Source organism: Taudactylus pleione, unplaced genomic scaffold (assembly GCF_031769625.1).
Source record: "Taudactylus pleione unplaced genomic scaffold, aTauple2 ptg000077l, whole genome shotgun sequence".
In the NCBI taxonomy this organism is placed as follows: domain Eukaryota; kingdom Metazoa; phylum Chordata; class Amphibia; order Anura; family Myobatrachidae; genus Taudactylus; species Taudactylus pleione.
Genome location: NW_028284479.1, coordinates 417,449 through 440,658, shown reverse-complemented (window position 1 = coordinate 440,658; position 23,210 = coordinate 417,449). Strand labels below are relative to the sequence as shown.

General features: G+C 43.5%; 1 protein-coding gene across 1 annotated transcript in view; it reads left to right on the top strand.

The window, feature by feature from the left end:
- STAB2 (stabilin 2) overlaps positions 1 to 23,210 on the top strand; it is a 209,063-nt gene that overhangs the window by 30,783 nt on the left and 155,070 nt on the right. Inside the window, exons 6-11 of the mRNA XM_088467854.1 lie at positions 11,364 to 11,459; positions 11,612 to 11,731; positions 12,678 to 12,874; positions 18,656 to 18,789; positions 18,870 to 19,000; positions 22,794 to 22,873. Of these exons, the coding sequence (XP_088323980.1) occupies positions 11,364 to 11,459; positions 11,612 to 11,731; positions 12,678 to 12,874; positions 18,656 to 18,789; positions 18,870 to 19,000; positions 22,794 to 22,873 (758 nt within the window). The remainder of the gene's footprint in view (positions 1 to 11,363; positions 11,460 to 11,611; positions 11,732 to 12,677; positions 12,875 to 18,655; positions 18,790 to 18,869; positions 19,001 to 22,793; positions 22,874 to 23,210) is intronic.

Sequence of the window (23,210 nt, the reverse complement as noted above, 5' to 3'; positions counted from 1 at the left end):
TTGCGTACGCAGTCATACAGTAAATAAAAGACTCCAGACTTGGAACGTGTGGTTCCGAAGCACAAAGTATTATTCAAGTAAAAAGTACAGTCAGTTACACGTTATTGATCCAGACACAATTAGACGCAAAGGAATTATACAGACCCCAAGTACAGTATACATACGCAGCGCATTCTGGTCCAGATGTTAGGCTTCAGCAAGAAACACTTCGTCCCTCAGCGTTCAGCAAGAAGACTAAAGACACAGTGTTTGAGCACACATATTTATACCCCCCAGAATAGACAGGACAATAGAGAAGTTTGTTGCTGATATCATTGGTTCCCAGGGGAGAAGCATCTGTTACAGAGCGTTTAACAGGCTGGTTCAAATAGACTCACCCAGCCTCTAACAGCTGATGGTCTCTGCCCTTCCCACCCCCATGCTGCATCCTAACAGTTGTTAATAAAATATACATTTTGTTGCTTGTAGTCTCTGCGATCCATAAGTTGAGAATGCATGATGTGATCTCCACACCGATAGTACCGGAATTCTGTTGAAAGAGTATGAATCAGTATGAAACCAAACACGGCTCTCTTAGCATGTATAAAACCTTAGTTATCAAACATCTTTATTTCACAGCATTTAAACTAACTGAACAAACTTAAATCTTATATCTTAAAGCTTATTAAACCTTTTATGTGGATATGTAATGTGTGAGTATGCAGGGTTTGATATAAAGACACTAGTTAACTTGGGGCAGATGCGTGCGTATTAATGTGTGTATGAGAAATGGTGCACTTAACACTTACTAAGTGAACATCTAGCAGTGTGGATTGCTGAGCATGATAGTTCCACATGACCCCTCTGTCAGCAGCCCCCACCTGTCCCAGGCTTCAAAAGAAAAACTCTTTATTCTCCCATTCTCTTGTGTGAATGCAAATAGCCCAGCTACAAGAGACAGACTTAAGATAACACTCTAGTCTTTGAAGTCATTTCATTGCAGGAAGCTTGCTAATGTAAGGTGTGTATTTGAGCCAGGCCACCTGTAGTGAGAACAGACACTGTCCAGGAAGCTTATCTACACAAGCTAGTTGTCACGTGGCCGTTTGCTCTATTCATCTAATGCAATCCAATTTTGACATACTGTAAAGCCATTTCTGAAATATATCCTTTATAATACGTAATGTCTTGAAATAGGCTTTTGGTGAATCGCCGTAACTTATGGCGATGGTCACAGATGCATTCGCATGATGCTAATAGTATTATCGCCACATGTACTAAAGTGTGAGATTATCTAAAATGGCGCTTAGGCGGCCATTTTGCAAAATGGCGTCGCTGCGATTCAATTTTAAGCTGATCTTGTCTCAGCCAATAATCCAGTTTCGACACTCCTCATCGGCAAGGTCCTCCGCTGGGCTGCTGGCAGCCTAACGCTGCTCCGGTGTAATGCGCATGCACAACGGTCATTCTACATGATACGGGGACCCGACAGTGCCTGGGAGGCTTCGCTGAAGCCAGGAGGGCAGCACCAGATCCCAATTGTCGTCTATAAGAACTGCATCGCTGTCGCTATTTAAAGATGGCGAGAACAATGCTGTGACAAACAGCGGTAATCTTAGATTACCGCTGTTTGTTAAATCCAGAAACGAGGACATATACCCCTTTAGAGAGCGCTAAAGGAGTTATGCTTCGCTGATAAATGGGGGCCCAAATGTTTAATTTGCTTCACTAATCAATAACTTTCTGTTTAACTTTCTGTTAGTTTTCACATATTCTGACACTTTTATTGCTCTGAATTGTTTATTCTGCCTAGTATGTTTAGCATAAAATATACTTGCTTACTGGATCAAGATATTATTTGAAAACAATTACTCACTAGCAAAGTGAGGCATGAATAGTTTACAGTACACCAGGGGTTCCCTGAATCAGGGCCTGATTTATGTTCCATATGCTGATGATGGATCTCATGCAATTTTCAGATTATCGAAAAACTGTGCATGGGCAGGTCCCATTCTGCGATGTCACTCTCAGAACATCAAGCCACAACATGGTTCACATGCTGCAGTGTTTGGAGGGCAGAGCGGGGTTGTGCCTGGGCAGTGTTCCCGAAAACAGGGAGTGTCATCCCCGTTTTCCGGGTGTGCCAAGTCCAGGGTCTGAGTCGGTGGATGCAGATTGCCTGACCTTGCAGACTGCCAGCCTGAGTAATTTGGAGCTTACTCAGACTGTCCACTGCTGCTGTCATCGCTGATGGTCGCGATGGTGATCCGAGGCAGCGTCTACGCACGCTGCACCCATAATGCTATTGCTGTCAGGAAGCGTCTGCTTCCTATAGACGCCTCCCGCAGTATTAACATTTTTGCTGGATGGTATTGCACAGCCTCTTGCTTGCTGAACATGAATCGGGTCCTCAATCCTTACGGCACCCTAACAGTCCAGCTTTTAAGGAAATCCATGTTTGTGCATAGATGGTAATCAAATTGACTGAGGTGTTAATTAAGTCACCTGTGTCTAAGTATGGATATCCTGAAAACTTGGACTGTTAGGGTGCCTTGGGGACCACGTTTGGGAACCACTAATTTAATTTACACAATCAAGTCTAAGGGCTATAGTTACTAAACTAAAAATTTCATTTTGTGGCTGTTTTGAATTTGCTACATATCACCAGCAATTTACTGCTACAAACAGCAGCATTTACTATACAGTGTTCTGGAGGATCATTCCCAAACAGCCCACAATGTGTGGTGATTTATAAATTGCAAAACGGCTCCCGAAGCCAACAACGTTTTGCGGAAAAAGAACGTTTGCAAAATCAGTCACTTTATTTGTTTTCCTTTTGGCTGTCTCCAACAACACCTAATTTTGCATTCACAACCTCTACCTGTAAAAGGGCTGTGAGGAGCTCTATCGGTGAGAGAGATGAGCGGTGCAGAGCAGTTTTGTGTGTAAGTTTCCAATTGGGATTTCCAGGAGGTTTCCTGTGTTTTTTTTTGTCTTGTTGCTTGTCTGTTTGCTTTACAACCCTCACCAGTGTTGTTTGTGAGTAAGCTCGTGTAAGTGTCATTCATGGCAGAGTAGATCGACAGACCTATTCTGATTGGCTGCTGTGGGCAACACCACTACTTGTCTTTTTTTTTTTTTTAGAAGCTTTAGTAAATGTACCCCATGGAGGGAGAACAGAAAAGTGATGGAGTGTGGAAGAGAAATTGAGGCAGTTAAATTAGGAAGGGTAAGATGAGGCACTGAAGAGATTACAAGATGGTTGGTAAAAATATTAAGAAAAAGGCAGGGTATACCTTTGGCTTTTCTCATGATGATAATTGTGTGTGAATGAGCAGTTATATTCCCTGCTATAGCCACATTTTGGAGAGAAGAGTGGCCAGGACCATTCAAGGTCACAAGCTGCAGTTATGGTCACAGGTCTCTGATGCATTCCATGCAGTGGGGCCATTAAAGAGAACGGTGACCCACTGCAGAAACAGATTTTCAGACATTAAAAAGACATTTGAAAGAAAAATTGACTGAGGAGTGAAGAGCTGCAGGAGGCACAGGCGCTCTCCTCCCGTCCCCTTCCGACCCCTCACTCACCCCCACCACAGAATTTACAGGTTATGTAGCTGCCACAACTCCACATAGGCGCAGTGTGTGCATAAAGGTGGCCATGGTGGGGGACACAGCAATTTCAGAGGAAAGTCTCTTTTAAAAGGGAAAAGATAAGTAGATTGAAATATCATTAGATATAACTGTTGATTATACGTTGTTATATAGCACAGTGCACTTTGTTACAAGACACCCTGTAGAAGTCTAAGATGATGTAACAGTCAAATGGCAATGTCACAATACATCTATTGATCTGACTTCCCATATACAATCCATGCCAAGGGTGCCAGAGAGAGAGGACACTGAGGACACCCTCAGAAATGATCTACAACAATTTGTTGTTTTCAAATTAAACATCTCTGAAAATAAGTTATTTTGTGAGAAAAAGACTTACAGTACATATAAACTAGTTATAAATAATTGCCTCATATGCATAGGGTTAATACGATTGTCCTTGCGCTTCAATCAAGAAGCCGTTCGGCCCACTGTTTTTCCATCCATAACTGCCACCGTCGTCATTGGTATCGGCACTTGTACAAGCCCCATATTAGGTGCAAGAGAAAATAGATTTCTCTTCCCTGTAAACACAACTGAAGCTACACGCCCATGATACTCTTGTGACACTCCCACACCACAGAACAGCTTCGTACAAACATATCGTCACCACTCAGTACCCACTCTGAAATGGCCATTTTATGGAAAGACGGATGGGCAAAGATGTGTCTGCCTCAGAATAGGACAGAGCTATGGAAAAATTCTTACATTTGCAATGCATATGTGCATGCAGAGGCACCGAGAGGGGGGAGAGCTAATTACCCGGGCCCAGGCTTGCCGGAGGGGCCTAGCAGGGGCCCGGGTCCGATGCCGCCCCCCTCCTCCCTGTAAGCTGAGCAGCCCAGCACACGCTGCTGTGTGCTGGGCTGCAAAGGGAGACAGCAGTCTAATCTGACTGTGGGGGGACCGTTCATCTTGATCTCGCCCCCCCCCCCCCCGGATATGCGCTGGACTGAGGGGCTCACAGCGCCCCCCTCTGCGGCGCTGCAGCAATATTTTTTTTCATTTTTTTTCTTCTTAAGGGGGCATGGCCACGACCCCCAGCGCTTATGCCACGTCCCTTACACCCTGGCCTGGCCCGGTACTTGGCAGCCCTGTGTGCATGTGCTGTATGTTAAACACCCGACTCAGAACTAGACCCATAATGTGCAATATAACAAGTCTGTTTACTATATATACAAATGGATGTTGTTTTTACATAGAGCACCTAGTAGACATCCTTCCATCATTTCTATTTTCTTAAACTTGTTGTAGAGGGCTGGGATATTTTCATTGCAGATCACCTGCACATTGAGAGAGTGATAGCGGTGGTGGTGGTTGATATATACCTCAGCTCTGTACTGAGGTGCTCTCAAATAAATATGTATGCAATATATTGTTCCACAGACACTAGGTACACCTGCAAATGTACAAAATGCTACCTTTAGCCCATGCCACTGTGCCTTTGGTTGGTGAAGAATAACTATGTTAGCGACAGTCTTTTGACGTCCATTCAACACTTGAGAAGTGCCTTGGAAATGTCTTCTGTGTAATGCCTGCCACTCAAGAGCATACAGACTGGAAGGTGCCTATGGCTATAAAGTCATAGTCATAAACAGCGTGCAGCAGTAGTACCGCCAAGACACTACACTGGAGTGTGCTGTTACAGGCTCCAAACAGAATGTAAAGATTCAGGAGGTTTGTGTAGTTGAGGACAAACATTTGCATTACCTCCTGTCCTGATAAGGAATCCAGAACCAAACATGCTCTAAAGACTCATTCTATACACAGCCTTCATACACCCTGGTGCGGGGTCTGGTGCTCTTCCTCCTCCCTACTTCTCAGTTGCTCCAAAGTCCACACACATTATTGCCAGGAAACACCGTCTTGCTTGACTTGCAATAACAGACCAGCATGGGCCCTTGCACCTACCAACAACCTCTTTTTGTTTTCAGGTGGGTTTTCCAGTATATTGTAAAATTTCTGCTTCACAAATCTACTGATTGGTTACTGTAAAATTGTTGGCAATTAGTAAATTGTTTTGAAACTGTTGAAAAAAAACATCATTGGACAAAACCTCATTTTAGTAAATTTAGACCTAAATGTCAATATTTAACTTCATACATTACAATGATATTATTAGAATGCTACCACAAGGTGGCGCTAGCTGTATGAGAAAAGCAGTTGCTCGTACTCTCATTTGACTAGTGTAATGAAGTTAGCTATCATTTTCAGTTGTTAAAAGGGGATGCAGTTGTCATGTCAACATTTACAATGTCGACAATCAAAATGTTGCCATTACAATGTCCACAGCTATGATGTCGACATTGTTGAAATGTCAACCACAGAAATTTGACATGTTCACAATGGCGACATCTGAAATGCCAACATTCTCAGAATGTCAAACATTAAGGAGGCTGCAGGAGGGGAGGTTAGGCTTAGGCTGCAGGAGGGGAAGTTAGGCTTAGGCTGCAGGAGGGGAAGTTAGGCTTAGGCTACAGGAGGGAAGCTTAGGTTGCAGGAGGGGAGGTTAGGTTTAAAGGGCCTATCCATTACACGACTTTTTGAACGATCCGACCAAAACCAGGAGGTTTTGGTCTAATTGTTCAGTAAGTTGTCTAATGGATAGCCGGCAAGGACCAGCGATGCGCGTGCATGCTGGGTCCTTGCCGACCCTGACTATCTACGGAACATGCTGGTCAACCTGACGACGATCGTCAGGTTCCACATGTTCCCAGATAGGAGGTCGGGATCCTGCACTGAAAGACGTTCAGTGAACACCGTTCAGTGCGGGCACCGCACCCGGCGACGCGAAGGACTGAACGCTAGATGTGCAGTTTTTCAGGTTGCCTTATGGATAGGCACCTTTAGACTGCAGGAGGGGAGGTTAGGCTTAGGCTGCAGGAGGGGAGGGATAGTTTTAGGGTTAACGTTACTCTTCACCAGAACCGCCGCAGGATCATCTGGATCTCAACATTCTCTGAACACCAGACCCGGAAGACACCAGTGGACCACCAGGTGCGTTTTGTCAACATTCTAATTATGTTGACATTTCATCAGTGTCAGCATGATGAATGTTGACGTGTTCAATGTTGACATGCTGTAAGTCAACATTATGACCATGTCAACAATATATACCCAACCCATTAAAAGTGAACTGAGCCGAGTTGGGCTCAATTTACTAATTTATTTATCACACTATTTTGTGCAATGGTAATATTCACAACAGCACTGTTGATTACATTATAGAAACAGTCTATAATGTGATCAATTGCATATAAAATTCATTAATGCAACTTTTGTAATCTTTGTATTTCTTAGGCCAGAATCTCTGCATAAATACAGTATTGCTAACTATCTGCCAGTACCTTTCTGTATGTTAATTTTTTTAAGATTATAGGGGCTGATGCAGAATTAAAGGTACGCCTGATTATGGAACGCATCTTATATGTTTTTGCACTGTGCATGATCCAGACCAAGGTTACGCATGTGCAGTGATGCAGAGTGGTACGCATTTCGGTGACATCTCTACTGGGCTGTAATGAAAGTAGGCAATGCTCAGTGAGGGCATGTAGACAGAATTACGAACAATGCAGAGTTGCCCAAAAGCGGATATACATCTGGATTTTAAGATGCATCTTTTGCACCAGGGATAAGGTTTGTGCATGTGCACACTGATGATGATGGGTATCAAACCAAGTATATGGATAAGGCGGTTCTCTTGCAAAGGTGTGTACAACCCAGCATATCGGGAATAGTGGCAAACGCAGGATTTTGAAAGGGGGTTTTCCAATAAAAAAAAATTTAACCACAATAAATATTCCCTATATATGTATTTAATGGGCAAGTTCAGCATTACACAAACAATGACATAGACATGCACACAGACACACTGACAAAACTACACAAATAGACACACACATTGACAGAGACCGCTTTCATTTAAAAACATGAGTGCAGGCAAATTGAATGCAGGTAAATAAGTACACTATAAGTACACCATCATTTATTAAAGATCCTTCACCCCTCCCCCCGCCAGCACCCTCAACATGTGATACACACACATGAGGCTTACAGGAGAGAGCGCGGCAATACAATTAGTGAGTGGGGGTATGGAATATTGACTTGAATGACCTGGAATCTGGGGAACACTTAGAACGCTAAAAGCTTTAGGGATTTTGATAATGTGAAATCAATTTTAGACACTTTTTAACACTATGTAGGATAAAAGAAACCATATTATATTATAGAAAGTTATCCTACCTGTGTTCATACCATCCACCTGTTCCCCATATCTGTTTTATTTCCCCTTTCTTTAATGTCTCACATGTTACCTCTGCTCCTCTTCCATCTCTTACTTATTTACCCCTTGTACCTCTATACTGTCTATCCCTCACTCAGGCAGCAGCAGCCATGTACACACATGGCGCCTGCAGCTCACTCACCTTCCCTAGGATATAGGCGGCTGGCAGTGGCTCCCTACCTCCCCTGGAGTCCTGTGTAAGTGACCCTTGGGGCTGGGAAGAAGGGAGGAAGATTCCCCCCAGCACTGAGCACAGTCACGGCAGTCACTGACCTGGAGATGACTGCTTCCGTAAACACGTCCAGCAGTCACATCATCTGACAGCTGGGGCTCCGGGAGAGGGTTCCCGCACACAGCACCTGGCTGCCCCTACAGCAGTATTATGGTGGCAGCAGGCCGCATAGACATACAGCAGTCACCTGGCTTTGTACAATAAACATTATCCCCCCAGCTGCGGGCACCCCACCTACGTCCTGCGTCTACGAGACTCCTCAGCTTGCAGTTTTGGACAGTGCGGCAGGCGCTCTCCTCCGATCACAGTGCCCCGGCCTATGGTAACTGACTGGGAGGGGCTTTCACGCTGCAGCTCCCCCTAAGCCAGCACAGGCAGTGTCTCTTTACCAAAAAAACATAATATTTTGTTCAGCTGCTCGGGGGCGGCGATGGAGCAACGGGCAGGGGGGGGTTCTAGGTACTCGGAAACCCCCCCTGCATGTGCGGGTGGGAAAATATAACTACTCAGTTCCAAACGGTATGCGGTCAGAAACCTGACTGTCAAATCTCGGCATGGGACTAATGATAGGCATCGAAATCCCGACGCCCATCATTATCCATCCGCCAAAATCCTGACGCCCGGCATACCGAACGAAGGTAAGCCGGGCGTCGGGAGCGGACAGCCGTGGGGGGTGGGGAGGGTTAGGTTTAGGGGCTCACAGAGGGACAGGGTTAGGCACCCCCCCGGGTGGGTTAGGGTTCGGCTAGGGGAAGGGAGGGTTATGGTTAGGCACCCCTGGGGGGAGGGTTAGGTTTAGGGTGCGGGGAGGGGGGCTTAGATTTAGGTACCCCTGGGGGGCGGTTAGGGTTAGGCACTAGGGGGGAAGTTTAGGGTTAGGCACCCCTAAGTGAGGGTTAGCGTTAGGGGGGGAGAGGGTTGGGGATAGTTACAATATTTATCCTGTCAGGATCTTCAGTTTTCTGCCTTCCGGCATCGGTATTACATCCGCCGGGCTTAGGTCTGGCGGTATGTCATACCGATTTCATTCCAAACTTGCTATCTGGGAGCAATTGCAGCTGATTTGCATTTACTTTGCACTTGCCTCATAGTGACTAAATAATGCTAATGAATAAGATATTTAGGGATTTTCATAAAAATTGATTTTAGCATCTTTTTTTTTTTACTAACTCCTTATGAATAATGTTATATATACTATATATCATTGTCATCATCAACTAACACTCAAACAAGCTCACATTTCCTATACATTAGTTGCCAACAATAACTGGGATCTTTAGATTCTATTATTCAAGATGTAACTTGAATTACTATATTATTTTTCTATTTAACACAATATAGTACTACTGATAGGGTATCTTATTGCTGGATGCTGGTTTTAATATTCAGTGCTCTAAATCTATTAGCTGCATGATTTTTTTAAATTTGAAGGAAAAAATGTTTTAATTAATTGAGTTTAATACTATTACAGTGTAGTACTGTATTATATGATCACTAAAAGCAAACATTACACGAAAAAAATCATATTTTATGTGCTTGAGTGCTGGAGATTACAACTGACATGCACTAAGTGATTTTGAAAAGCTAGTGGACTGTGTGTTTACACCTCTCTCCCTTCCCATGTAAATTAGTAGAATGGTGAGTAGCTTTCACTACTATTTATTTCTAACTAGTATGCTCGTGGCAAACATTTCGCCAATTTGAACCCAGAACATATGTACAAAAAATGCTTTGCTAGATAATGGCTAGAACATATGTTAATATGACGGAATTGGGTAATAAAAGATATGTGAAACATAATCGGCTAAGCCACGCCCTTTTATGGGTTTTTTTTAATGTAACATTTCGCCAATTTGTAAGTGCGTGTGTGTTTGGCTATGGACTCTGAAGCAAAATGGTCCATTTCCAGGGAGTATTGCAAGCTGAGCCCCTATAGATGCAAATGGTAATGCACTGTTACTCCACCTTACCGTCTCCCAGCCTCCCGCCAATCAGCGGCTGCTGGCAGCTCTTGCGGAAAGCAAAGAAAAGAGGCTTTGCTTTCGAGGCGCAAACCCGGTGCTCATTGGCTGGGAGTTGCGAGCCTGGAATCGACGTGTTGATATATTTGGCCATGACTCTGAAGCAAAATGAACCGTTTCCAGGATGCAAATGATAATGCACTGTTACTCCGCCTCACCGTCTCCCAGCCTCCCGCCAATCAGCGGCTGCAGCTCTCGTGGAAAGCAGAGAACAGAGAAGTTGCTTTTGAGGAGCTAACCCGGTGCTGATTGGCTGGGAGTTGCAAGCCAGGAATCGACGTGTTGGAGAAAGTAGGTGAGGGAAGAGCGCCCCTTACGGCAGCAGCCTCACCTGTTGTGCCGCCCGCAGGCCCTCACTTTTTATGTAATAGCTACATCATGCAGTCAGGCAGCCAATCAGGAGCCGAACTGTGCAGAACGTAAACAGTGTCCGCACATGGCTAGGGTGCCGGGTCCATGTGAGAGCACAGACCACCAGTAGTGCTTGATAACAGCAGCCGGTGGTGGTCACCCCTATCGCGCTTCCCCCGGTACCTTAAAATGTCTGGTAGTTTTCTTGACATTTTAAGGTTAGCTATACCAAAGCATTTCTTTATGGGGGTTTTTTTTTTCAGCAAATTTTATACAGTTTTATTCCAAATTCTGTAATTTATTGCTGATTGAAATCCGTCACAAAAGAATCACATTAACATCTTAATTAGACTTTGAGATATTCAAATTCAGAGCGTTCTGGACAAAGGGACTAAGCAAATTATCTATATAAGATGTCAGTGTAGCCTGTACTAATAATGTGTGTGCCTCTTTAAAAGTAAATGTTATGTTACATATGTAGATGGCCCTACATCAGGGGTCTCAAACACGCGGTCAGTGGAGCTAATTTGTGCATCCTGTATGAGAACCTTGGACAGTCCAGGATCTGAAGTCACAGGGAGAGTCGGGCTGCTGTCTGAGTGCTCCATTGCCACCGTCCATTAGAACATAAAACAAGGACATAAAGATAATACATTGTTTTATTAAACTTGTTCAGCTCATAATTGTGATTTTTCTTCTTTTTTGAATACTTTTTTTTTTTTACTTTAAAAATTATGTGGCCCTAAGGCAAATGTAGGTAACTGTCCTTGTGTGGCCCTTCTATGTCGGATGACTGAAATGTTATCGGTGTCTAATGTACTGTGTCATTTATATTTCCTCACAGTATGCGATTGTGTACATGGGGTTTGCAACAGTGGGATCAAAGGAGATGGTATATGCTTGTGCCTCTCTGGCTATGGTGGACTCAGGTGTGATCAACGTAAGTAGGATTTCAGGAGCAATGCTTTGGTTACTTATCGATAGACTAATGAAATATTTAGGTTTTTTTTTACAAAGCAAAATGATTTGAATTAGGATGTATTCTTATGTGAGAGGATGACTTCAATGTATGGATTTGTTTTACATCATTAGCTTTGCCAGAATGTGCGGCACTGAAATGTAAAGAAAATAGCCGCTGTATGAGCTCAAGCACAGGTGTTATGGAGTGTCAGTGCCTGCCAAATTATGAAGAGAGAGGAGCAAAATGTGAACGTAAGTCCTCTCATAATAATGTGCTCTGTCATTGACATTTAAAAGATGACTGTAAAATTGTGCAATATATGTAGAGGTAGGAGTAAAGCAAAAAAAAAAAAGACAATATGCACTTTGACAAAACCATGTTGCAGAGCAGGGAGGAAGATATAAAATGGCTGATTTAGATTTGGAGCTCAAGTCTAAATTTCAGTGTATGAACCAGTGTATGGAAGTGGAACAGGCTCGTGGGAAAGGAAGTGCTATAACACTACCCCCATCCCCTGGACATACTGTAGGTGCACACCATGACCTAAGCACACCTATGGTTTGTGGGCTACGTGCGGATGCAGTCAGTATTTTCCCTGTATGAAAAATTAATAAATGTATTTGCTTATGTTTGTCCCATCAGAGCTGCTAAGTTTGTTCAATTTGTTTTAGCCAATAAAGCTCCAGCTTTCAAACTGCACATGTATTATTATCAGCTAGTAATAACTGCACATTAACACCCCTGCCCCACCCCATGAACAAGATCATAGATTGATGAGTTAGGGAGGGTACATGCCGATGTTCAGAGCGATTTGCCTTCACCCTGGACATCGCATGATTGCCGGTACACACTTAAAAGATTTAACGAGCCCCCTAGGGGTGCCTAACCCTAACCTCACCCCCAAAAAAAAAACTTACACTAACCCCTCTAACTTACCTAACCCTCCCCCCCCCTTCCCCGAGGCTAACACTAAGGGCGCCCCGGCTTACCTTTGTTCAGGCACGTGTCCTCCTGGATTCCGGCATCAGGATTAAGATAGGTGTCTGAATTTTGACGCCTATCTTAAGTCCCTTGTCGGGATGTCAGCATCAGGATTGAGACCGGCGGCCACCGGTCTCATAACTACTTCCCCTTAAATATTGTATATTACCATGTATTATAACATTTCTGATCCCCAATAATACCCTTTATTTCCAGCTATTAATCCATGTTTGAAGAAGGTTTGTGATGCAGCAGCTGATTGCACATATATGGGTCCAAACCAACACAAGTGCACATGTAAGGAGGGCTATAAAGGAGATGGTAATGTGTGTTTGCCAATTGACCCATGCCAGGAAGAGTTTGGAAATTGCCCCACAGCATCATCTGTTTGTAAATTTGATGGTCCTGGAAAGGTGAGATTTCAGTAATCTACAGGTAAAAAGTTTCCTTAACTGAAGCTAAGTTTTGTGGTAGTATATACAATAACTAGGCTTTCCATAATATCCCTTTAATCCAGGACACACATGAATTACACAGGTGACAATCTGCCGCTACCACTTTATCCTAATAAGTGGGTTTGATATATTTCAACATTTTATCACATGTCTATTTATTTTGGAATATCAACGTATGCTATTCTACCAAATGTTTCTTCCCACAGGCACTAGGACATGACGTGTGTGTTTATATAAACTATATTGTCCTAAGTGGGTGCACTGAGGGATCCTCTGAGCAGGAAGGCATTTCATGCTTGTACTTGTCTACATTATATGTGTCAATCATCGTTCTGGAGATTTTTCTGACCTATACTAATTTATGGTTGTTTTTATCTACGTACATCTGAAGTATTATTATGAACGGATTGACTTTTTCCGGGAAGCAATCGGGAAGCCGACTGCCTATATACCGGCAGCCGGCTTCCCGACTGTCTTATCCCGGCAAGGGTGAAATGCCGGGCGTCTAGATGTAGACGCCCGCATTTCCCCGACACCGGGAGACCGGCGCCCTGCATCACGATCGTAGTGATGCCGGGGGCGGCGAGCGGACAGCCGCGGGGGGGAGTTAGGTTTAGGGGTCCCGGGGGGACTTAGGGTTAGGCGCCCCCCCGGGAGGGTTAGGGTTAGGCTAGGGGGAGGGAGGGTTAGGCACCCCCGGGGGGGACTTAGGGTTAGGCACCCCCCCAGGGAACTTAGGTTTAGGCAGCGGGGAAGGGGGTGGTTAGGGTTAGGCACTTAGAGGGGGGATTAGGGTTAGGCACTTGGGGGAAGTTAGGGTTAGGCACCCCTAAGGAGGGTTAGGGTTAGGGGGGGGTATATCATACCCATTCCACTTTTTCCTACCAACATTCGCCATCATCCAGAATATCTAACTCTATGAGTACATATCTCTCATAAGCTTTCTTTATTGGCAAATCTTTGTCAATAACTATAAATATTATATGTATGTTGTATATCAACTTTATATCTGATATTATATGTATGTTGTATGTCAACCCTATATTTTAGAAATATAACTATTAAAAGGTAAATCTTAATTTTTCATTTATATCTTGAGTGCCTCCAACAAAGAGTCTTCTTTTTCCTTTTTCTATATATCTTGTCGTTCTGACTCTGGGGAGCACCGCCAACTCCAAAGATTTATTATCCAAATTACGGCATTACAATCTAACTAGTTGGTTTTCGAATTATACTTTTCACCATGTTAGCTTTTTGTCAAAATTTTAATTTACTAGGGTAGTGTTAATCTAAGATTTTTACACAAACCCCCCCCCCCCTCTTTTAGTTGTGTCCTCTGCAAAACTCAACTCCAACCACAAACATCATTGAATGGTGCAAGGTTTTCAAAGTTTCACTGCAAACCATGGTATTTAAGTTAGATAATATAACCATTACAAACCATTCTATGGTTTAAGCCAGTGCTTCTCAAACTCGGTCCTCAGGACTCCACACAGTTCACATTTTCCAGGTCACCCAGCAGGTGCACAGGTGTATTCATTACTCACTGACGCATTTTAAAAGATCCACAAGTGGAGCAAATTATTGTACTTGTGATTCTGGTCGAGATGTACTAAGGTTGCGGTGACCATTCCGCCAGTCACCGCTACCTTACTAATCGCATATGTACTAACATTTGCGATTAGTATCACAAAGGACAGCTCTTGCGATAAGAGCTGCCCTTTGCGAAGCAGCCGACGCCGGGTGACGGGGTCTCCATGGGACCCCGCCCCCTCCGAGCCCCTAGAGCTTCCTGCTGGTCACCTGTGCAGGAAGCACTGGGCTCCTCCTCCTCCTCCCTGCACCCGGAAGAAGATTAGGAGGAGGCGGAGGACCCAGGAGGAGTGCGGGCCGGCGACCATGGCGAGCAGGTGAGTGGGGGCCAGCGCTGGGCGACAGCGGGGTGGCAAGGCAGCGAAGCGTTGGGAGTGGGGTGCGGTAAGTAGCCCATAGGCTTCTATAGGGTAATGCCAGGTTTTTCTGGCGTTACCCTTTGCACCGATAAATGTGCGGCCAGGGCTTAGTACATATGGAAATGCGGTAAACCGCCGAAAATTGGGTTTTTACTGCATTTTTTCTTTAGTATGTCCCGGCCTCTGTGAGGAGACCTGGCAAACATGCATTGTTTGGGGTTCTGAGGATCGAGTTTGAGAACCTGTGGCTTAAGCCATCGATGGCTCGGTGGTGCGCATGTGCAGATGATAAAGTTAGTTTGTACATACACAAAGGAGCATTGCTGCTGAGACAGTGTACTGATAATGTCAGGGAAACATTGGTTAAACAACCTATGGGAATGGGAGCAAGCGTTGATGGCAGCTGTCACAAATATATAATTGAATTGAAAACCCAGGAGCATCAGGGAAAACCATTGATGGTTGTGAAACATTGCATTCTGTCAGCCATTGCATTCTGCTGGCCATCCTTAATCCACACTCTGACAGAATTGGAGCTGCACAGTGCCTGTGATCACAATGGTAGTAGAGGCTTTGGCAGAACTACCTCCGGACCAGGCAATTCAGCTGTTATGGGACCCGAAAATGAGGGAGGTACAGTGTAACAAGTATATCTACTATGGAGACACCTACTCTGTTATCCAGAGCTAAAAGTCCAAAAGGAGCTCTACTGTACACGTGCTTGCCCCTTACATGATTATAAGAGCAGGGGTGGTACAGGTCACATATATTGCTATAGGGTCTGGCAACTTATATTATGTCCCTGACGAGAGACTAGGGGGTGTATTATATGAATTATATGAGACTGCCTACTGACTTGTCACTGGATTCTATTTGATAATAAACTGAGTGGTAGTTTGAGTCTTCTGCTCCAGTCATCTCTAGCAGAGCTAACAGCTCTCTTTTCTGCAAGCTTACAGTGGTACCTTGCAGGGCTGTGGAGTCTGTACACGAAACCTTCCACTCCAACTCCTCTATTTTAATACTGTCTGACTCTTTTATGAAAGGCAAACGTATATTATATGTAACTAATTTACTGTAGTAAATTAGTAGCACAAAACATTCTCATCACCACCACATAAATCATCAGAGCATTGGAGCTGACTAAAGCTGGGTACACATTGGAGCGACCGGCAATCGTTCTTTCCCGATGATTTCCCTTGAGCTGGGATTGAGCGTACGCACTAGAAAGAAGAAACAATATATTGTTCCATACTTAATTAACATGATTAGGTTTCCTGCAAATTTGTCATGTTTGATGTGCAGCACGTTAAACCTGAAGGTGTCACCAACGTCCGCAGGCCCTAACATGTTGAGCATACACACTGAGCAATGTAGGCGATTTGTCATTGCTAAACAGCAAATCGGCCTGACATCTCTCCAATGTGTACCCAGCTTAAGGTAGCTATGTACTAAGGCATGGATAGAGATAAAATACCAATAAATCAGTTCATTTTACTTTACAGGCTGGGTTGAGACAAATTGGGTGCAATTTGAACCGACAAAAAACTATTCTGTGTTGCAGAGGGAAATTAAAATTGCACAGTATAATGTTAAGTTGTAATGGAGGTACAGACTAGCCTAACTGTAAATGCAGTGTTAATATAGAGCTGACAGATCTGTGCATGCAGCATATAGCATCATGCAGTATTTTCCCTGCAAGCAACTCTAAATCAGGGCCATCATTTGTACTCTGCCTATGCCCTGTACCACTACCAACACGCCTGTAGATGTGTTACCGCCATCACTGATTTTATATAATAAGTTTTTACTTTGAAGCTGGAGTTTCTACCTAGTAACGGTCTACAGCTATCTGGGGGTCTGTTTATCAAAGGGAATTTGGGGCAAATTCCCCGAAAACACCTGTTTTCCGGGGTTTACCTCAAATACTAAGGGCTCTATTTATTACCATTATTTTTACTAAAATAAAGTGAAAAAGGGTGTTTTCACACCCTTTTCACATTATTTTAGTATCACCTATAGTTATTACAGGGCAACTGGAGTACAATTCATAAAATTCTACTCCAACCCCTAAGTATCACTTATTTTTAGTAAGCAGATCGCATTTCCCATAATTGTAATGGGAAATGTGATCCAACCAAAGTTACTAAAAATAAATTGTAAAAAAATATCGGGGAAAGCTGTGTGATAATAACACCACCTGGAGGTGGCGTTATCCAGGGTCTCCCCCGGTTACCGGACTCCTACTCTGCTCTAACAGGCAGAGCAGAGCCGGTCCCAGTGATCAGCTGTGTGGTCTAAACAGACCACACGCTGATACAGTGTAAAAAAAAAAATTAACTTACCTGGCTCCAGGGACCAGTGGTCGGGGCTCCGGTGATGACTCCCCTCCGGTCAGCTGGTCTCCCATGCTGCACTGTAGCCCGGTCATCAGGTGATCAGGTCCCAGTGCAGTATGGGATATCAGTTGACCGGAGGCATGGAAGACATCACCGGATCACTGATGACTGCAGGTAAGTGCTATTAAGGGAGGGGGCTCTCGGGGGAGGTCGCGGGGGTCCGCAATCACGGAGGCGGGGCTTAGCACCGGGGGGAGCAGCGGCGGCCGGTCGGCACATTCGCGGGGCACTAGTCACAGTATATTTTGCAAAAATATTGTGACTAGAGTGCGGAGGGGATCGCAGGGACAGAGCTTTCTCGCAAGCTCTGTCCCTGCAAGGGATTTGTAGTAAATCCCTGTGATATTGCCTGAATTCGTAATGCGAATTCAGTCGATAATATTACACTACAATCTGCATTACAAATGCGGATTGTAGTAAATAGAGCCCTAAGTATCCCCCGGATGTATGAAGGAGGGATCGCAGCAGGTATCTCCGATACCTGCTGCCATCCCTCCATTGCCGCTGGCAGCCGCCTCCCCCATAGGTTTCTATGGGGGATGTGATGCTGCCAAATGTATCAATATCGGGAATGCGAAGCATTCCCGATATTTGCCCCAGTAGCTAACGCCATCTGAAGATAGAATTAGCCGCTGTAGCCTATGGGGACTTACCGCATGTCAACCAGGGGAGGGATCTCCCAGATCCCTCTGCCAGCAATGGGCGCCTCTCATGTGCAGTCCGCAGGACTGCGCATGCGCAGCAGCCTCCGGCCACATCGCAGGAACGGAGCCTGCATGTGCCGGATCATACATTCGGCCGCTATGATCGCAATTTGCAATGCGATCATGGGCGGTACTGCATGCCCTGATCGCGTTGCAAAATGCGATCATTAATAAATGGGCCCCTTGGTCTGTTATTCAGTAACAGTGGAAGTCCAGTGTGGGTAACCTCCTATGAAACTCCTTTAACCCATAATCTACTAATAATCTGCTTTCCCTTCTATTATTTGTTTTTCACTAATTATGCTTAAATCTTGAGAGAATGTGTGCCTGTTGACATTTTGTCTCTGTGCTAATGAAATAAAAATAGCTATCTATTATTTATACTGTACTGTAAACTTCCCTCTATGACAAACGCATTTGAATTGAGAGTTGTTGGCTTTACTTTTCTTACTGGGTAAGGGTCATCATTGCTGGGTAAGGGTCACAGTGTAAGAATGATTGGAACTTAGGTAAAATCTCCATCACCTTTCAAATTCGAATTTATAGAGGACGCACTTCAAAATGACCCTTATTATGCATAACTGTTACTTACAAAATGCCATGGTCTCCTGTCAAAACTAATTTTCATCATTATAATTTCAAAAATATATATTTTTTTTATACTTAATTCAATTTGTTTTCCAGTCTCATTGTGAATGTAAAGAAGGATACATTATCTTTAAATCTGGAATCGGGTGTCAGCTGATAGAAATGTGCATTACCAAGAACAAATGCAGTAAAAATGCTAATTGCACTACAATTGCACCAGGGAAAATGAGGTGAGTGGTTTCTTTATGTGCTATATTTAGAATGTGTGTGTACTGAAGACTTTCATAATAACCGATGATCTATTAAACAGATGCACATGCAAGAAGGGATATGTTGGTGATGGTCTTGTATGCTATGGAAATATCTTAGAACGTATCAAAGAAATTAATAGAGAACCTGGACGATGGCAGGGGAAACTCTCTACTGCTATAAACTTGTTTGGTGAGTATTACTGCCATTGTCATTTCTAAAATTGTATTGGGGAGATTTATCAAAGCTTGGAGAGAGCTGTTGTTTGTATGCAAAGTAGTATTTGACATTTCAAAAAAAGAAGTATAAAGCTTTCAGTTTTAAGATACATTATATGCTTCACAAATTGGTTCTCAGTAAACAGGAGCTAATAATGCATGTAAAAAAAAAAAGCACAATACAATAATGTTCAAGGGAAAAGAAAAGGAAATGGATAAAAATTATAACAATGGTTGGTAACAACCTCCAACTGCATGGCAAACGTGAGGCCACTATCAGTTCCCTTCACTGCACACTGTGTATAGTAAAACACTGCACATCACTCTAGTGAGCATTCAACTTACATTGGAGATGCAATTCATACATCAATGATTCGCATAATAAAAAGAGAGAAAAACGTATATATAGCGAAGTCCCATAAGATTATTACAATATGAATGTTGTTATAGTGATTGCACTCACAAGAATCCCTGGTGAATCAGCATTTCTCAATAAGGAAATTTCCTCTTAGTCCTACCTCTTCTGGAATGTATCAAACAGTCATAACATAGAAAGTATCTAGTGCATTGCCTCTTTAAAAATGTAATAAAGTTCCAGGATTATGCACACTTACAAAAATCCAATATAAACAGGCACATAGAGCAGTCCTAAAATCCCCATATCCTGAGCGTGTCTCCCTTTTCATTAAACTGAGTATTTTCACTGACAACCTTCTGCAGAGCAGCATTTGTCAGTTCCATGGAGAACTTTTCTAAAGGCACACATCCACTTGCTGATTTCTTTAAGCGATTGAACGATAACGATATCGTTATCGTTCGATCGCTCAACAATCGTGCATGAATCGGACACATTAATGTCAGAAACGACCAGCGATGTGCTCACCTGCTGGTCGTTTCAGACATCAAGCATCAGCATTATGCTGTACAACTTGACGATAACGTCAGGTTCAGCATGTTAGGGGATGATTGATGTGCCTACACTGAACGACTGCTCGTTCAGTGTAGGCACAGTACAGACTGTCAAACGACTGCACGATTACAATGTCGTAATCGTGCAGTCGTTTTTAGGTCTGTGGATGTGTGCCTTAAGGCAGCTAGAATTTCTGTGCATGGGTAGGCAGGCTGTAGCACAGGTTTACATTTTGGCATAGATATATCTGCTCAAATCTGACAGACATTCAGCCACTGGCAGTCGGGGTGACTGTCTGGATAGCTCTGAGCATGGGCACCTTTACTTCTAGTAGCGTAACAGATACTATACAGGATAATCCCTGTACACATTTGCAGTGCATTATTATTATTATCCTTTTTTTATATGACGCCACAAGGGTTCTGCAGTGCCTCACAAAGTACACAAACAAGTGAGCAAACACGAAAACATCAACTTACAGTACAAAAGAATACAGAATAAGAACATAGTTTATAAACATTGCTGCAATAGCGATCATAACACCCAGAATAAGCAGTAGGGCATCAGCTACCAATTGTTAAGTGCCCTTGTGGGGAGATTGGAGTATGTGATTGTATGAGTGGGGAAAGATAAGCACATGAGGGAAGAGGGCCCTGCTCGTGAAGCTTACATTCTAAAGGGGAGGGACTGACAGGGGTGACACAGATGGGGTAGACAGTGAGTAAGAAGTATGGAGCAGCAGGTTAGGATGAGAGCTGGAAGGCAATGATGTAGTGGGTCTTGAGAGCCCGTTTGAAGATTTGTAGAGAGTTGGAGAGTCTGATAGGGAGAGGGAGAGAGTTCCAGAGGTAGGGAGCAGCACAGGCAAAATCTTGGAGGTGGTAGTGGGAGGAAGTAATCAGTAGGCAAGAGAGGCGGCGTGCATTTGTAGGAATGGGAGGAAGTTTAGTGTGATGCAGATGAAGGTGTGGTGATCGAGAGAGGAGGGTGGGTGCAGAGCTTAGGGGTGGGGTAGTAGGACCATTATGGGGGAGAAAAGAATGAAAGTGGAGTAACAGGAGAGGAGGGGGAGTGAAACAGAGGGGAGGAATACAGACAGAGGAGGGGAGGAAGCGGTGGAGGAGACTATGGGGGGAGGATAGAGGTGGGAACAGGGGGCAGAATAAAGGATTAGGTAGGCACTGAGGAAAGGGAGAAATTGAAGAAAACATGGTCATGGTGTGGATGAGTTAAGAAGGAGGAGGAATACTGGAAGTAGGAATAGTGTGAGAACAACTGCTAAAAATTTAGCAAAAATGCTGGTGAAAGAACACTGTTGGTGAATATGTATGCCCGATGACAAAAGTTTTCTTTTATTTTTTTAGGGGAATATATGTGAAGATCTAATGGGTTTAGAAAATTAGTAATAAATAAGATTGTATAAGTAGTTCAAGTTGTGAGGCTAGGCAAAAAAAGCAATGGTAAATCAGACAGTATATGCAAGGTTAAAGAGGTAAATTGGCATTGGCACAGATATGATATAATTTTTTTGTGAAAAAAGGCAGCACAAATAGTAGCAAGTGACGTGGTAATTTCTTTGCAATGATTAAACGAGGAGTTCAGTGTTGCATGTCCTGGTTATGCAGGCAGCAGGTGTTTGTGGTAAAAGAGGTAGTGAACCCACACTTGATGCTCCATAGGTGTCCATATGCAGTGTTGATTGTAGTTTTTAGTTTTGGATGATGAAATGTTCTCCTTCTGTTTTTTACGTCGGTTTAACGCCGACATTTTTCCTAAAATGTATTTTGCACTTGTGAAATCTGCTAACTACAGGCTAGTGAATGATATTTAAGTAGAGATGTAGCAAAATGTGTACCCTAATTATTGACAACCCCACACTGGCCGGCCAATACAGACCTAGCAATAAAATGGCTTAAACAAACATGTATCACATACCAAACATTTAGGACTAAAGATCAATCATGCCTATACTCAAACTAAAGACTGGAGATAGTACTTATGGCAATCTATTTATATACAATAAAATATTATAAGGCACCAGCATGACTTCAGATAACAAATTCTGATTACCTGTTGAAGACAGAGATAGGAGGGGTCAATTCAATCAATATCAGCAGAGGATATAATCAATAACGCCGGTGTAACGCCAACATTTTTCCTAAAATCAATTTTGCACTTATCAATCTGCTAACTACAGCCAAGGCCTACAGCCTAGTGCATGCACTAATCCTCCGAAAATTGAGTGACTCTATGGCCACGCAGCATATTTACCTGAACTGTGATGCCAGAGTCGCAATATTAGCATACGGGATTGCAGGCACAACCATCAACACGTCCATAAAACTGCCGCGACATGGCTGTTTTATACCACTCCCCCCAAATCCTCCTCCAAATGGTGTCTTCCTGTCAGTCACCCTGTGTGGAGGTAAGTGATGTGTGCTTAATTGCAGATAGGTTTTAGCCAGTGTTGGCTTCAGAGGTGGGGCTGCAGCGCAGACCAAAATTCAAATAGGGGAGCCACACCAACTGCCAGTGATTCCCAGCCAGTGATGTCTGGCAGCGTTTAGGGTGGCAGTTGGTGTAGCTCCCCTATTTGAATTTTGGACTGCGCTGCAGCCCCACCTCTGGAGCCACCACTGGTGTCAGCGCAGTGCGGTGCATGTGCAGTTTACCGTTAACCGCTCATTTGAGGAAAAAATCAGCTTACTATACAACTCTGAATCAGACCTAACAAACTGTATAATCCCTGCGATCCTTAACATTGTTTAATGCTGTCTGTTGTCATATATTCATTATGATATTGAACTCTGCGAGTAAACAAGCCCATTACTGAATAACCTGTTACTTTTTCCCAAAGATGTATATTCGTGGCCACTGACTTCACTGGGGCCATTCACTGTTTTGGTGCCAATAAACAGAGGCATCAAAGGGAAAGATGTAAGTATTTTCATGCAAGTTTGTTTACATTCATTCAAAGCAATAGGTAAACAAGATAGATATCATGTGCATGGTATACACTTACCTCACAACATTCCCAGCTTGATGATAAGGGCAGATTAGGCACTGATCCACCCAAAGCACTCCCCAATTTCTCATGGGTCACAATCCTTAATCTCAAAATCAGGACAGTTCTGTAAAAAAAAAAAGGTGCCACTGGCTGTTCCATATGCATCAGTATCAGCTTACCAGGCTATGCAATTACAATACAAAAGGTCTTTATACACTGCGCATCTATATATGTATAATAAAATTATTCACATTTGTACATTTCATA